This window comes from Lactuca serriola, chromosome 9 (genome assembly GCF_051521515.1).
Source record: "Lactuca serriola cultivar US96UC23 chromosome 9, Lser_US96UC23_V15, whole genome shotgun sequence".
NCBI lineage: Eukaryota > Viridiplantae > Streptophyta > Magnoliopsida > Asterales > Asteraceae > Lactuca > Lactuca serriola.
In genome coordinates, this window is record NC_136416.1 from 63,119,667 (window position 1) to 63,132,642 (window position 12,976).

The 12,976-nt window shown below is 31.4% G+C and overlaps 2 protein-coding genes across 3 annotated transcripts; one reads left to right on the forward strand and one right to left on the reverse strand.

Moving 5' to 3' along the window:
• The first annotated feature begins 4,155 nt into the window (after positions 1-4,155).
• Positions 4,156-6,431, forward strand: LOC145072962 (Photosystem II reaction center PsbP family protein). Of its 2 annotated transcripts, none has more exons than XM_079019481.1 (11): positions 4,156-4,311; positions 4,419-4,485; positions 4,654-4,766; positions 4,878-4,943; positions 5,035-5,115; positions 5,224-5,306; positions 5,382-5,457; positions 5,578-5,696; positions 5,782-5,826; positions 6,023-6,099; positions 6,194-6,431. In XM_079019481.1, exons 1-10 carry the CDS (start codon positions 4,230-4,232, stop codon positions 6,047-6,049), a joined length of 759 nt encoding a protein of 252 aa, XP_078875607.1. In that variant the 5' UTR covers positions 4,156-4,229; the 3' UTR covers positions 6,050-6,099; positions 6,194-6,431. The 2 variants fall into 2 exon arrangements, with proteins under 2 accessions (XP_078875607.1, XP_078875608.1); XM_079019482.1 differs by having other exon boundaries at positions 4,887-4,943.
• On the reverse strand, positions 6,211-8,906 carry SWI3B (switch subunit 3). Its single transcript, XM_079019480.1, has 6 exons — positions 8,533-8,906; positions 7,582-8,051; positions 7,143-7,496; positions 6,894-7,032; positions 6,682-6,809; positions 6,211-6,588 (listed from the first exon to the last, which is right to left on the reverse strand). Exons 1-6 carry the CDS (start codon positions 8,804-8,806, stop codon positions 6,400-6,402), a joined length of 1,554 nt encoding a protein of 517 aa, XP_078875606.1. The 5' UTR covers positions 8,807-8,906; the 3' UTR covers positions 6,211-6,399.
• Positions 8,907-12,976: the final 4,070 nt, after the last annotated feature.

Sequence of the window (12,976 nt, forward strand, 5' to 3'; positions counted from 1 at the left end):
TGGCATTCCTTATATCTCCGGAATCCTTGTTTCGACCACTAAAACTTTATGTAAAGATATCGGGCTTATCTCACACTTTAATTTTGACACTTTTTTTTTATCCTTTATTAATTATAGCTTTATAATTAAGTAATAAGCACACAAATACATATAATTCACATAATACTCAAATATTTCATCATTAATACTTCAAAAAGTGTTACAAGGGTTAACCTAGACTATTACATCAATGAAAATGCTTAGCCTGGAAACGCGGGTGTTACATCAGACCAACCACAATCTATGCATGATAATCCCTAAGACGCTCATCCAGTAGCTCCATGATCCCTTCCTTTATGGTACCAAACATCACAGTAGTCGCATCCAAAATACCTCGAGTGATCTCAGATGAAACTAACTCGTAAATGCTTTTATTAATAGACTCAGCACCAGAGCCTGAACCTGAACTAGAACCAGAATATACTCCACGAGTGCTCATCACCATACTGAAAAGCAACCATATAATGATCATAACATACCTAAAGAATCATCATTTTACATGCTTCTTAGAATTTTCATGACTTTCCTTAATTTGAGTACGAATCCTATGCTTTTAGTAGTACGGACCCAATACTATCTTGGAGCCTCTAAGTCACCTTCTCAAACTGATACTCCTTATACCCGCTAAACAGCGCACCACTCACACTAAAGCACTTCCTAGGCTCCCTTAGGACCCTCATCGCACCCTGCCATGAGATGATGAAAGACTCCTATGAATGTCTGCGAACTACTTATTGAATACAATTACATACAACAAAGCTTAAATAATCCATCGACTAAGCGACTTAACCCTTATGATGGTTAAACTTAGACGAGAGTTGTGTAACAGGGCCAAATCAGTCATTATAAAATTATTTAACCTTTACAACATGTAACTTAACATATTTATTTAATAGTTAACTCACATCAATACGAGTCTTACAAAGCACAAAGCAAGCAACATTCAAGTAGTAACACTCATAAGGCCACAAAAACTAAAAAGGCATCCCCCAATTCACTAACTTCTGCGATGCTAGGAACTTCTACCAGCACTGCTAGTTGCCTTATGCATGCAAATTATACATAATATGGGATCAAATAGACAGTTGAATAAATGATTCTACCCTAAGCCCACAACCAGACAAGGAATAGGAAATAAGGCTAAATCAGTCATTCTAGGGTTATATAATCCTAACTGTATACAATTTTCAAACATACACTAGCAATGAGTTCCACCAACATAGATTTCAAATCTAAACATAAAATTCAATTCCTCCTGGGCTACAAAGGCATGACAAATCAGGTCATTCTATCATGCAATTCCGGAAGGTATCCTTAGCATTATCTTAGCATGCAAAGATTCCATAACGTATAACATATCATCATGTATGGGTATTCTGGGAATCACTTATTTGAGCTCGGCTGATTACATACATCGAACCATTTCTTTATAAAAATCTCTTTTAGAAAATTTTATTTCCCTTTTCTTAGAAATGAATTACAAGTTCCTCAATTTTAGTTCAGACACACCTGAGAGTGTGCCCAAATCCCCCAAACCGAGGCTCTGATACTAAGTGTAAAATCCCAAAAATGCTGATAAAAATTTCATTTTTAAACCATCAAATTCATACAACCATTTGTTCAAAATCCAATCAAAGTGAAATAAGTCATTTAAACATTAGAGTAAAACAATAATATCCAATACGGAAAAAGCCTTCAAGGGATGTTGTGCAGTCAAACCTGGCCCTTCCCTTTGAAATTAAAGTACCTGAAAATTGTTAAACCACAAAACCGTAAACACAAAGCTTAAGGAGTTGCCCAAAATACCACATACCATACAATGGGCCCAAACCAACATGCATACCAATGGGCCCAACCCAACATGCAAATAAGCCCAGTCCAACTTGCATGCCAATGGGCCCAACCCAACATAAGTAAATGGGCCCAACCCAACATGCATACCAATGCAAGAGTCACAAAGACAACTAACATCCAACACAGTATAGTAAGAGGACTCACCTCGATTTGAAGACAACAAATCTCACACTCGAGTTGCCGATACCAAAACTCCCCACACTAATCAATATACAATAAGGCCCTAATTATAAATTAAGGTAATAAGATAAACTCAAGGGCCTTGTCTCATAATTGCTCTACTTGGGGGCAAAAGAGCATTTTACCCTTCCAAGATTAGAACCCTCTTCACTTAACCTAATAACCAAATTGTCCAAAATCCCCCTTCTGGTTCTACACCATGCGTACACAATACTCTAAGCCCAACGTTGAGCCTTGGATGGTAAAATGGTGACAATTCAGGCCACACCATGTATAGCCTAGATTACGCCCTATGTAATCATGTTGTTTGCCAACTTCACTTCAAGCTCTTAATACATAAAGTCCAATCATCCAATTCACAAATCTTGACCAAATAAACGTACTAAGTGATAAAGTCTCTGACTTTACACCTTTGCATGGCTTAAAAGATCATAACACTAACCCCTAATCCCAAAACACCCTCTTATGCTCAAGAGCTCATGCATGGATGGATAGGAGTGACTAAGCTCCCAATTTTATGACTCAACAAGCTCAGAAACGTCAAGAAATGACACTTTTAAGGTCTAGAGTAGATCATACCCATAAAGACCCAGGTTAAGGGACCAAAAACATAAAAACCCATAAGCTAAATAGATCTAACAAAAGGAGCATCAAGACGTAAATTTTATACCTTCTAGAGATAGGTGATGGAGTGCAATGTTTGAATCTATAAAGCTTGGAGTTCCCACTTGCTTCTCCAATAGACTCCTTCAAGAATACACATAAAAATCACATTAATCCTTCCAAAACTCATAATTGATGGCTAGGGTTTCAGAAGAACAATATGAGGTGATGGAGGTTGGTAATGGGAAGGTTTCCAAGAAATTAGAGCCCTTAAATAGGGCCCAAAACCTTAGGGTTAGGGTTTTGGTCAACAACGGCTATGCCCTGCGTAGCTAAAATTATGCAATACGTATATCATTAACATTGTTCCCAATTTTGAATGTCTCACTCAATATAACACATCGGAGAAAAAGAAACTTAATCCGAGATACGATTTTAACAATTTATTGTTCGGTATAAACGCATCAAAGACAAAAAAAGTCATTTGTTTAACTATATTACAACTAATTTGAATTATTTTTATACAGATTATTCTTTTGGTTATATATAGTATTCATTAATATAAGTTTAAATTTACTGGAACAAAAAAGTTTTAAACAAATTTGAAAAAATCTTGTATTTTGAATGATATTGATGAAAATTAAAAAAAAAATTTAAAAATATACTTGAATATTCTTTTGGTATAGAAAAATAAATTGAAAAACAAAATAAAGTTAAAAATTAATCCATTAAATAAAAAAAAAAATAAAGTAAAATTAAAAATTAATCCATTAGTTGCAATGTTTTAAAAACCGGTTTGAACCGGCTGGTCGAACCGGTTGGACCGGGAACCGGGGGAGGGAACGGTTCAACTATTACCGGTTTTACATTGATTTCTGAACCGGATTGAACCGGCCGGTTTTTAGAAAAAACCGGTTGAACCGGTCAAAATAAACCGGTTGAACCGATAAATCCGAATAAAAACACATGAAAAATAATTATTTACATAATAAACTTTGGTATTTTTTTTCAAGTATATTTAGTTTTCTCTAAATAAAAACATATGTTAAATGTTATAAGTTTTTTGATGTGGTTGTATTTATCTAAAACTATATTTCGTTTTGGTATTATATTTTATTTTCTTTTTAGCGTATATGAATTGATGTAAAACACTAAAACTTATGGTTATGTGTTATTTTAATGTATTTTGATTCATTTACAATTTATTTTTATGTGTATTTTTAATATTTGAACTTGTAAACATCAAATTCATAATTTATATATGTATGTATGTGTAGGAAAATAGAAAAAAACATGAAAAATATAGAAACCGGTTCACTCGACGGTCGAACCGGTTAAACTAGTTGAACCGGGAACCGGTCACCATACCGGTTCAACTAAAAAACCTGTTTTTAAATCATTGATTAGTTGTCTTGTAACTAGAAAGTTAGAAAAGGAAACCACAAAAGAAAGGTAGAATTGCCTTTTGGAAACATCTAAAACCACTTGGATAAAAGACAATATCCAATAGGAGAAGAGTTTAGCGGATTAGTGGTCATTCAATCTCATCAGCTATGGCGCTTCTTTCCTCTCTACATTCTCAGTCCCTTCGTCCTCACATTACTCCCTCTTCAGCTGTTTTCTCTCACCTTACAAGTCTGTTTACACAAACTCTCTCCGTCTCCTCTTTAAACTTCATATTTTGCACAATTTCTTGTTATCTGTGTTATAATCCCGCAGGTTTTTACCTTTGATTTCTTCAGGATTCAAGAAATCCCATGATCAAAATACTGTTTTTTGCAAAACCAATCAACAAGATCAAGATTTACGGTAATTTCAGTCATTTGGCAATTGGCTCAACATGATGTAAATCCACAAAACCAAAATGTTAATCGATCCAAATGAACTATGTTTAATCGTATGCTACCTTCATTTGTGCACTTTCTATTCTTTTTCTAATAGTGTTTCAATTATTGTTCTTGGGTCCTTCGAAACTAGCCTAACTATTGAAGAACAATCTCTAAAAGTTCAAAGAAGAGATCTTTTGTTACACACTGTATTCGGCGCTTTGTCTATACCTGCCATGGTTCCATTTGCATATGCAGAGGAAGGTAATAAATTCCCATTGAATATCCAATACCTTTATCATATCAAAATTCATGAATACATGATTTAAAAATCATTAATTTATCATGGGAAATGTTTATATACGCTTCTGCTAGTTGTGCCAGAGGGTTTCCAAATTTACTCCGATGACGTGAACAAATTCAAGATAACGATTCCTCAAGGTGAACATTGATTCTATTCTTTATTGGAAATGGAAGGAAAAATTAAGGGGTGAATTTGTAAAAAAAAGTCTGAAGTATTTTGAACTTGTAGATTGGCAAATAGGAGGAGGAGAAGGCAATGGATTCAAGTCTGTTACTGCATTCTACCCTTCAGAAGCTTCAAATTCAAATGGTATTTTTACATATAACATGTAATTTATTTCATTATTTTATTATTTTAATCATTGTTTTGAAAAATTAGTTTAGTAGTTAATTTTAAGTTTCACTATGTTTATCGCAGTGAGTGTAGTGATCACTGGGCTTGGTGCTGATTTTACCAAGTTGGAATCTTTTGGCAAGGTCGATGCTTTTGCAGAGAACTTGGTATACTCATAATCTTGAATTTTATGAATTTTTTGTTGATAAAAATATAAAATAAAATAAAGTAATAAATAATAGGTTAGCGGATTGGACAGAAGTTGGCAGAAACCCCCTGGTGTTTCAGCTAAACTCATCGACAGCAAAGCCACTAAAGGTATACCCTTTCCCATATTACTTGATAAGATAAATGAAATGATGTTTTATTTATTTATTTAATTTTGGGTATTTTCTTACATCTGAAAATCTTTGATATATATATTCCAAAATTGGGCAGGAATGTATTACATAGAATACACACTTACGAATCCAGGGGAAAGTGCAAGACATTTGATTTCTGTTCTTGGAATTGCGAATAATGGTTGGTATAATAGATTGTATACTCTCACTGGACAGGTTTGTGAAGCGCTTATGATGATGACAAATTTTTATTTATTTATTTATTTTTGTAATTATAATGGAAATTTTATATTTCTTGCAGTATATAGATGATGAATCAGAGAAATACCGTTCAAAGATTGAAAAGGTATGATGAATTGATTTATATCTGTTGACTTTTTGACTCGGTTTAAAATGTTGATTTTGACTGATCTTGATGATGATACATGACAACAAATAGAACCTTCTACATGCATATATGAAAAATGAAATGTTAATCTACTTTAGATCTTGTTGAATGATTAAAAACTTTTTGTGATTTTGATTTTCATGTTCGCTTTCAGGCAGTTGCATCATTCAAATTAGTTTGATTTGTGTTGTTACAAAGCAAAATCAAAACAACTGTAGTTACACAAGCCAGGTGTGTTGCTTTGCAATTTCCCTGACTTTGGCTATTAAGTCATTTTTTTTCTGTATTAACTAATAAAAACACTCATGTGTGTCATATGTTGCAGGAACTCAACAGTTCAAGTTGTGAAATGATCAGAAGAATAAATTATATATTCTGAGTTTTGTGAACAATTCAGCTACACAAGTTTCTTCAATCTCAAATTATGTTGCATTAATTGAAGCCATGGCTTTGATTCGTAAACCATAATCACAATATAGAGGATAGAGGATAACAGGATCAAGAAACTATTGTACAAACTACAAAGTAAAATCAAGATAATTCGGTTTTAACTTTTTGTTCCATATTTTCATTCCTATTTGTTCCATCATTTTTGTGAAACAAAATCGATAGCTGATCAGCAAACAGAAGATTCTGCATTTGTTGGAGTTGTTGCCATTCTTTCTCCATTTGTAATTCAAACTCCTCAAAACGAATAATCTTATCATGAATATCCTTAGCCTATAATAAAAACCCATAAACAACAAATCATTTTAAACCTAAAAACTGAAAGTAAAAAGTCTTCGAATTTTTATTTCAAATAAAATAAAATACCTGAACTTCAGCAATATCAGAAATTGTTTTTACCAAATCCTGTTCTTCCTTCTCCAGCTGTAATTTTGCCTCAAGATATTTTCCTTCCAATGAATTTTTGTTGCTCTTACCATTTGTTGTTACAGAATCTTTACCAAAAAGAAAACAATTATGATTCAGAGAGAATTTGGAGAAAGAAAAGTTGATTTATAGTGCTAAAATATATACACTACCTTGATCTTTTGCATCATCAGCAGATGATTCAAGAATTTCTTTACTAGTTTCATAGTTGACTTCGGTCAAAGCCTTTACAGCTGCAGAAGCAGCTGCTTCTGCAACCTCTACTCCCGATAATGTTGCAAGGAAAGCTGCCTAAAAAATTTAAGTCCAAAAAGTCAAATTAAAATTGTGAACACTAAATTAAAGGGGTTTTCAAGTTGTTTAAGAATTAAGATAAATAGATTTAACTTAAAAATCTTTACCTGAGCTAGGATAGGGTTACTAGCATCATCAAATGGTGTGGGGCGCATCTTTTTTTTGGGATTAGGTTCATCATCAAAATGTTCTTCAGGGTCAATTGAATCAGGAGGCCCCACATATTGTTCTCCAAAAGGAAGCTTAATAAAACGATCTACACATTCTTTTTCACTTCTACCAACAACATGTTCAGACACCTTCTTCCAATCATCACCATAATGCATAACTGCTTCTAGAAGGTGCAAAGTTTCTTTCTCACTCCAATCTGTCTTCACCTCTTCACTAATCTCCACTCTTTTAAAATCTGCAGTGTTAACTCCAGCTCGAACATAACACCTTGCACAAAATGTTGTATCTTTCTGTAAAACAAAAAGAAAGTGGTAAAAACGTAAAATACTTTGTTAAAAGAATCATTCATAATGTGATTAAGGATTCAAGTTATACCTTAATGTTGGAAAAACATGCAATGGTGCAAAGGGAATTGCAACTACTGCAAAATTTCTTCTTTGGAACACCGGAATCAGGAACGGAATTGGTGATTCCAGTTCCGGGATCGGTGTTTTGCTGTGAAGAAGTGGAAACGTTTTTACTCTCTTTATCTTCCCATTTCAATTGAGCTTTTGTGATAGGTGAACCAAAGTAATTGATTAAACCCCATGTTTCCAAGAAATCAAAAACCTTTCTTACGGACCCCACGTCTCCTATAATGGTCTTTCGGGCTTCTGTGAATGTGATTTTTGGCATGGGGTTTTCTTTAGATGGAGGGGTTTCTTTCATACTGTCTCTAAACTTTTTGATTATTGCATTTCTGTAGTATTTATAAACTTTTGGGGTTTTAGAGGGTGATTTCCCATCGAAAAATTCTGGGAGCATTCTAGTCTCACATTCATGAATGTTGTTCCAAGAGAACCACCCTAAACAAAGAGTAGAAGTTAATAAGATGATGAAATCAATTACACCCATATAGAAAATCTCATGAAGAAGACAATAAAGTGAGCAGTTTTTAGCAAGTTAATTAGACTTTTTTCAAATGAAGTGTACCCAAAACTAATTCCCTTTATAAAGAAGATTAGCAGTTTGATTTTGGAAGTCGAAATTAACTTGTTTGAAATCACGAGTCAAAATGCATATGCTTTTTCTATAATGGAGGAAGTGATAAATGACTTTTACTAAAAACTAACTGATAGAAAGAACCCTAATATTTGGGGGGAAACAACCCTAGCAACATCTCAATGTTGGTAATTCAAACTTTATCGAGTTTTCCAGCTATCAAACCTAAATAAATAAGCACCACATAAAGAATACAACTTGAAACCCTAGATTTTATTTCTAGCAACCTCATTGTAATCACTACAGAAGCGATTGAAAAGAGAGTGAATCGTGTCATGGGCTTACTGGAATAACTAGGGACGTGGATGACATCGGAGTCAGGTACGGAGTAAGTTTCACGCGGCCGTGAATTGACGGTGGCGGGAGTGGTTGTTTGCTTGGAATCGGTGGTGGGAATGGGAGGAGCGGAGGTGGGGTTGGGAGGAGTAACGGGATTTGGGGATGAATCGAGAGGTTGAAGCTTTTGATTTTCGGGTGTGGGGGTAGCTTCGGATGTGGGTTTGGGTGGTTGAGCTTGCGGCTTCAATGGAGTTTCACCACCGCCGGAGCTTGTCGCCATTAGTATTCGAACGCCGATGCACGGGGGAGAAGGGGAGAGCGAGAGATGTGTTAACGGTTGAAAACGGGTCGTTCGATAATTACTGTTAGATACTTGATCTCGCCGTTAATTATTAGCTCATCGGTATTTTACCAAAGGAAATTCGAGTCTTTTGTCTCGAAATATTATCTTTTTACAAGGAAAACGCTAGGGTAGGAAAAAAAATTTCACCTTTTTTATAACTTTTTTGGGTTATTGATTTTAGGGGTAATCAAATTATTCTAGATGCATATATATTCTAAATACTACTAGAAATTATTCAATACATGTAAATTTTCGATCAGACGCGATCATTTTTCTAATTTTTATAACATATGGACCATTTACAGAGATAATTTTATACTTTATTTTCTATACAGAAAGCAAACCGGTATATATATATATATATATATATATATATATATATATATATATATATATATATATATATATATATATACCGGTTTGCTTTCTGTATAGAAAATAAAGTATAAAATTATCTCTGTAAATGGTCCATATGTTATAAAAATTAGAAAAATATTCATATGCAAATGGTCGATATGCTTATAAAAATTAGAAAAATGATCGGCGTCTGATCGAAAATTTACATGTATTGAATAATTTCTAGTAGTATTTAGACTAAGAAACGGAATATATGCATCTAGAATAATTTATATATATATATATATATATATATATATATATATATATATATATATATATATATATATATATATATATAGAGGGAAGAGTTATATGGAAAATGAATGATTAGGGCAACACATATTTGAACCAATGAAAACATGACAACACACTTCCACAATAACTTCCACAATACATTACTTGTGAATAAAAAAATGGACACGTGTCATTTGATTATTGGTGCCGGTAGATGTTGCCCTAGTTATTTGTTTTCCATAGAACTCATTCCTATATATATATATATATATATATATATATATATATATATATATATATATATATATATATATATATATATATATATATATATATATATATAGGAGGGTTCAATTGAGAAAGAATAAAGATTGAGAATGGGGGAATCATTCTCAGCCAATCATTTAATTAGCACCTTAACATAAAATACACGGTGGCAAACTTGTAAATATAATATGATATCCTTCAATCACAGATACGTAATTGTGGATAATTTGATAACAATTCAAATTCATTACTACTCGATTGTTCATCATCCAAATTTCTTCTCCAAACTTCAACGGTCATCCAGATTTCTTCAATTAAATCCTCGATCAACATCATCCAGTGTTAATCAATCATCCATCTTAGTCAAAAACACGCTCATCAACGTCAATCAACAGTAGACAAAAAAATTTCGTTTTTGGTTCTTTCAATCCAACCTTTAATTTTGCTTGAATACGAGCATATCTTCAACATCTACTATTAATTATACTCCCAGTGTCATTAGATCAACATCATCGATAATCAACAACAGCTTCACTTCATATCATTCATTCAACATCGATCATCAAACAAAATTTCGAAATTAAGGTTAGAAAAACATCAAATCATTTTTTTGTTAAAATTTCATATAATTCTCTATCAATCTACTATTTTGTAAGTTTTAAATAGTCAAAGTATCATGCATGTTTTTAGCATTTTTGAAAAAGCTTACTTGTATGCACTCCAACTGTTTGAAGAAATGCATAAACTAAATTACCACGTTATATTCACATATGAATATGTTTTCGCACCTTAATCAATATATGATTATTAAAACACAAAACAAATATATAATTTTATATGTTATTCATATGTGAATAACATATAAAAATTATATATATTTGTTAGTATACCTTGTAATATTCATATGTTAATATCCTGTATAATATTCATATGTGAATAAACTGTGTAATATTCACATATGAATATATCATCTAATATTCATAAGTGAATATATTATCTAATACTTATAATTGATAATACTATGTGATATTTACAAGTGAATGCATCGTTTAATACTTAAATATGTATATATTGTATTATATTCACAAGTGTATATACTATATATTATTCATATGTGAATATACTGTGTAATATTCATGAATGAATATACCATACAATATTTAGATGTGACTAGAATGTGTAATATTCACAAGTAAATATACTATATAATATTCACATGTAAATCTACCTTATAATATTCATATGTGAATATACTATGTAATATTCATTTGTGAATATACCATGTAATATCACATGTAAATATACAATATAAACAACATATATCATATAATATTCACATATGATTATACATTCATGTGTGAATATATCATGTGATTAATCGCTATTATTATGAACTAAAAGTATATTTTTAACATTTTTTATGTGTATTCACATGTTTTCAGGTATCGTTATAACTCAATAAAAGAATAACATTTCAATCAATGGTTTGTTCATATCCTGGTGGTTGACGATTGGTTGACGTAATTGAGAAGATATCATTGACGAAGACAATATGTTTTTATATTCACGTGTAAATGTTATACAATTTAATATATTCTTCATTTTGATCGTGTTAAATTCAAATGCAAATAATATTCATTAACCAATACAATGTTGTTTGTCTTAGTATAATGTTGATTTTACATGTAAAATAATATTGTTACAAAATACAAAAAAAACTATTCACAAACCAATTCTTATAGTGTATTGTTTATTTTTATATATAAAGGTTGTATTCACAAAATAAATAAATATACATGTATAGTTTATTCACATAAATACAAATAACAGATTACAATGATGTTTTTACTAGTGTGATGGAAGTTAGTAACATCAACAGTAAATATGTCGTAATGATTTCTAAACTTTATTCATATATAAATACATAGCATGTCATGATGATGCCATCACTAGTAGGAATGAAAATTTAGTGACATCATCAAAACAATTTGCCGCAATAAAGTTTAGTCTTGGAATTAGACGAAATTCGCATGTTTGATGTAAAATGGTGCGATTTACAAACTCACCGCTTCACCGTGACGTACGGTGTTTTTCGGCCATTCGGGACTGTTTAGGGCCTCAAAATGACGTTTTTCTATTTTTATAATTTTCCGAAAAAAAAAAAAGTTATCATTTATTCACAAATGAATATAACATTAATAAAAATACATATGCTTATATAATTATTTTATTAACCTAAAAAGATTAGTTGTATGTGAATAAATATATATTCTTATCAAATACTTTTTTTATCTTTAACTTTATATATTTTGTAGTCCTCGGTTTTATTGACAGTTTTATTCATTTGTGAATAATACATATATATTCACATTTGATTATTACATATATATTCATTTGTGAATATTACATATGTTCACACGTAGATATAATTTTTATATGTTATTCACATAAGAATTACAAACTTGCTTAAGACCTCAAAACAATGTTTTTTTTTTCAAAAAAAATACATTATCATTTATGAATATTACCTGTATTCATTTGTGAATATTACATGTATTCGCATGTGAAAATAATTTTTATATGTTATTCACATATGAATTACATAGTTACTCTGTATTTTTAAAAGACATACATTGATTCTCGTGTAAAGACATATTCACTTGTGAATATTACATGATATATTTAGTTTATGCATTTTATCGAACAGTTGACGTGCAAATAAATTAACTTATATAATTATGGTAAAAAAATTAACAATTGAAGCCAATAATTACAACACAAATCAAATCCTATCAAAATTGATCAATAATCAGTAGGTTTAAATCAAAAATTGTGAAATTTTTTATGAAAAACGAAGTTTTTCAAGTCTGAAAATCGATTTAAAAAAAAATCTTCAAATATATGGTTATCTTAATGCACTTTCGATTGCTATCTGATTTTTGATATTGGTGAAGGTTCGATTAATGAAGTTTCGATGACTGGTGATCGCAAAATGATGTGACATCGATAAATATGGATTATGTTTATCGATTTTGCTTGACATCAATGAAACTGGACAAGATTGAATCACGACTTACACTTAATAGTACGAATATATGTTTTTGATGATGAATCACAACATTTTGATGAAATAACGAAGATATTTGATGAAGAATTGATGTTTTATGAAGTGTCGATGTTTTTTGATGGTGAACATGTGACGTTGAT

Coding starts and splice junctions, on each gene's coding strand:
- LOC145072962 (XM_079019481.1), top strand. CDS start 4,230: ATGGCGCTTCTTTCCTCTCTACATTCTCAGTCCCTTCGTCCTCACATT. Junction 4,312..4,418: donor TGTTTTCTCTCACCTTACAA/GTCTGTTTACAC, acceptor TGATTTCTTCAG/GATTCAAGAAATCCCATGAT. Junction 4,486..4,653: donor CAACAAGATCAAGATTTACG/GTAATTTCAGTC, acceptor CTTCGAAACTAG/CCTAACTATTGAAGAACAAT.
- SWI3B (XM_079019480.1), bottom strand. CDS start 8,806: ATGGCGACAAGCTCCGGCGGTGGTGAAACTCCATTGAAGCCGCAAGCT. Junction 7,033..7,142: donor GTAACCCTATCCTAGCTCAG/GTAAAGATTTTT, acceptor TAAATTTTTTAG/GCAGCTTTCCTTGCAACATT. Junction 6,589..6,681: donor CTGATATTGCTGAAGTTCAG/GTATTTTATTTT, acceptor TTTTTATTATAG/GCTAAGGATATTCATGATAA.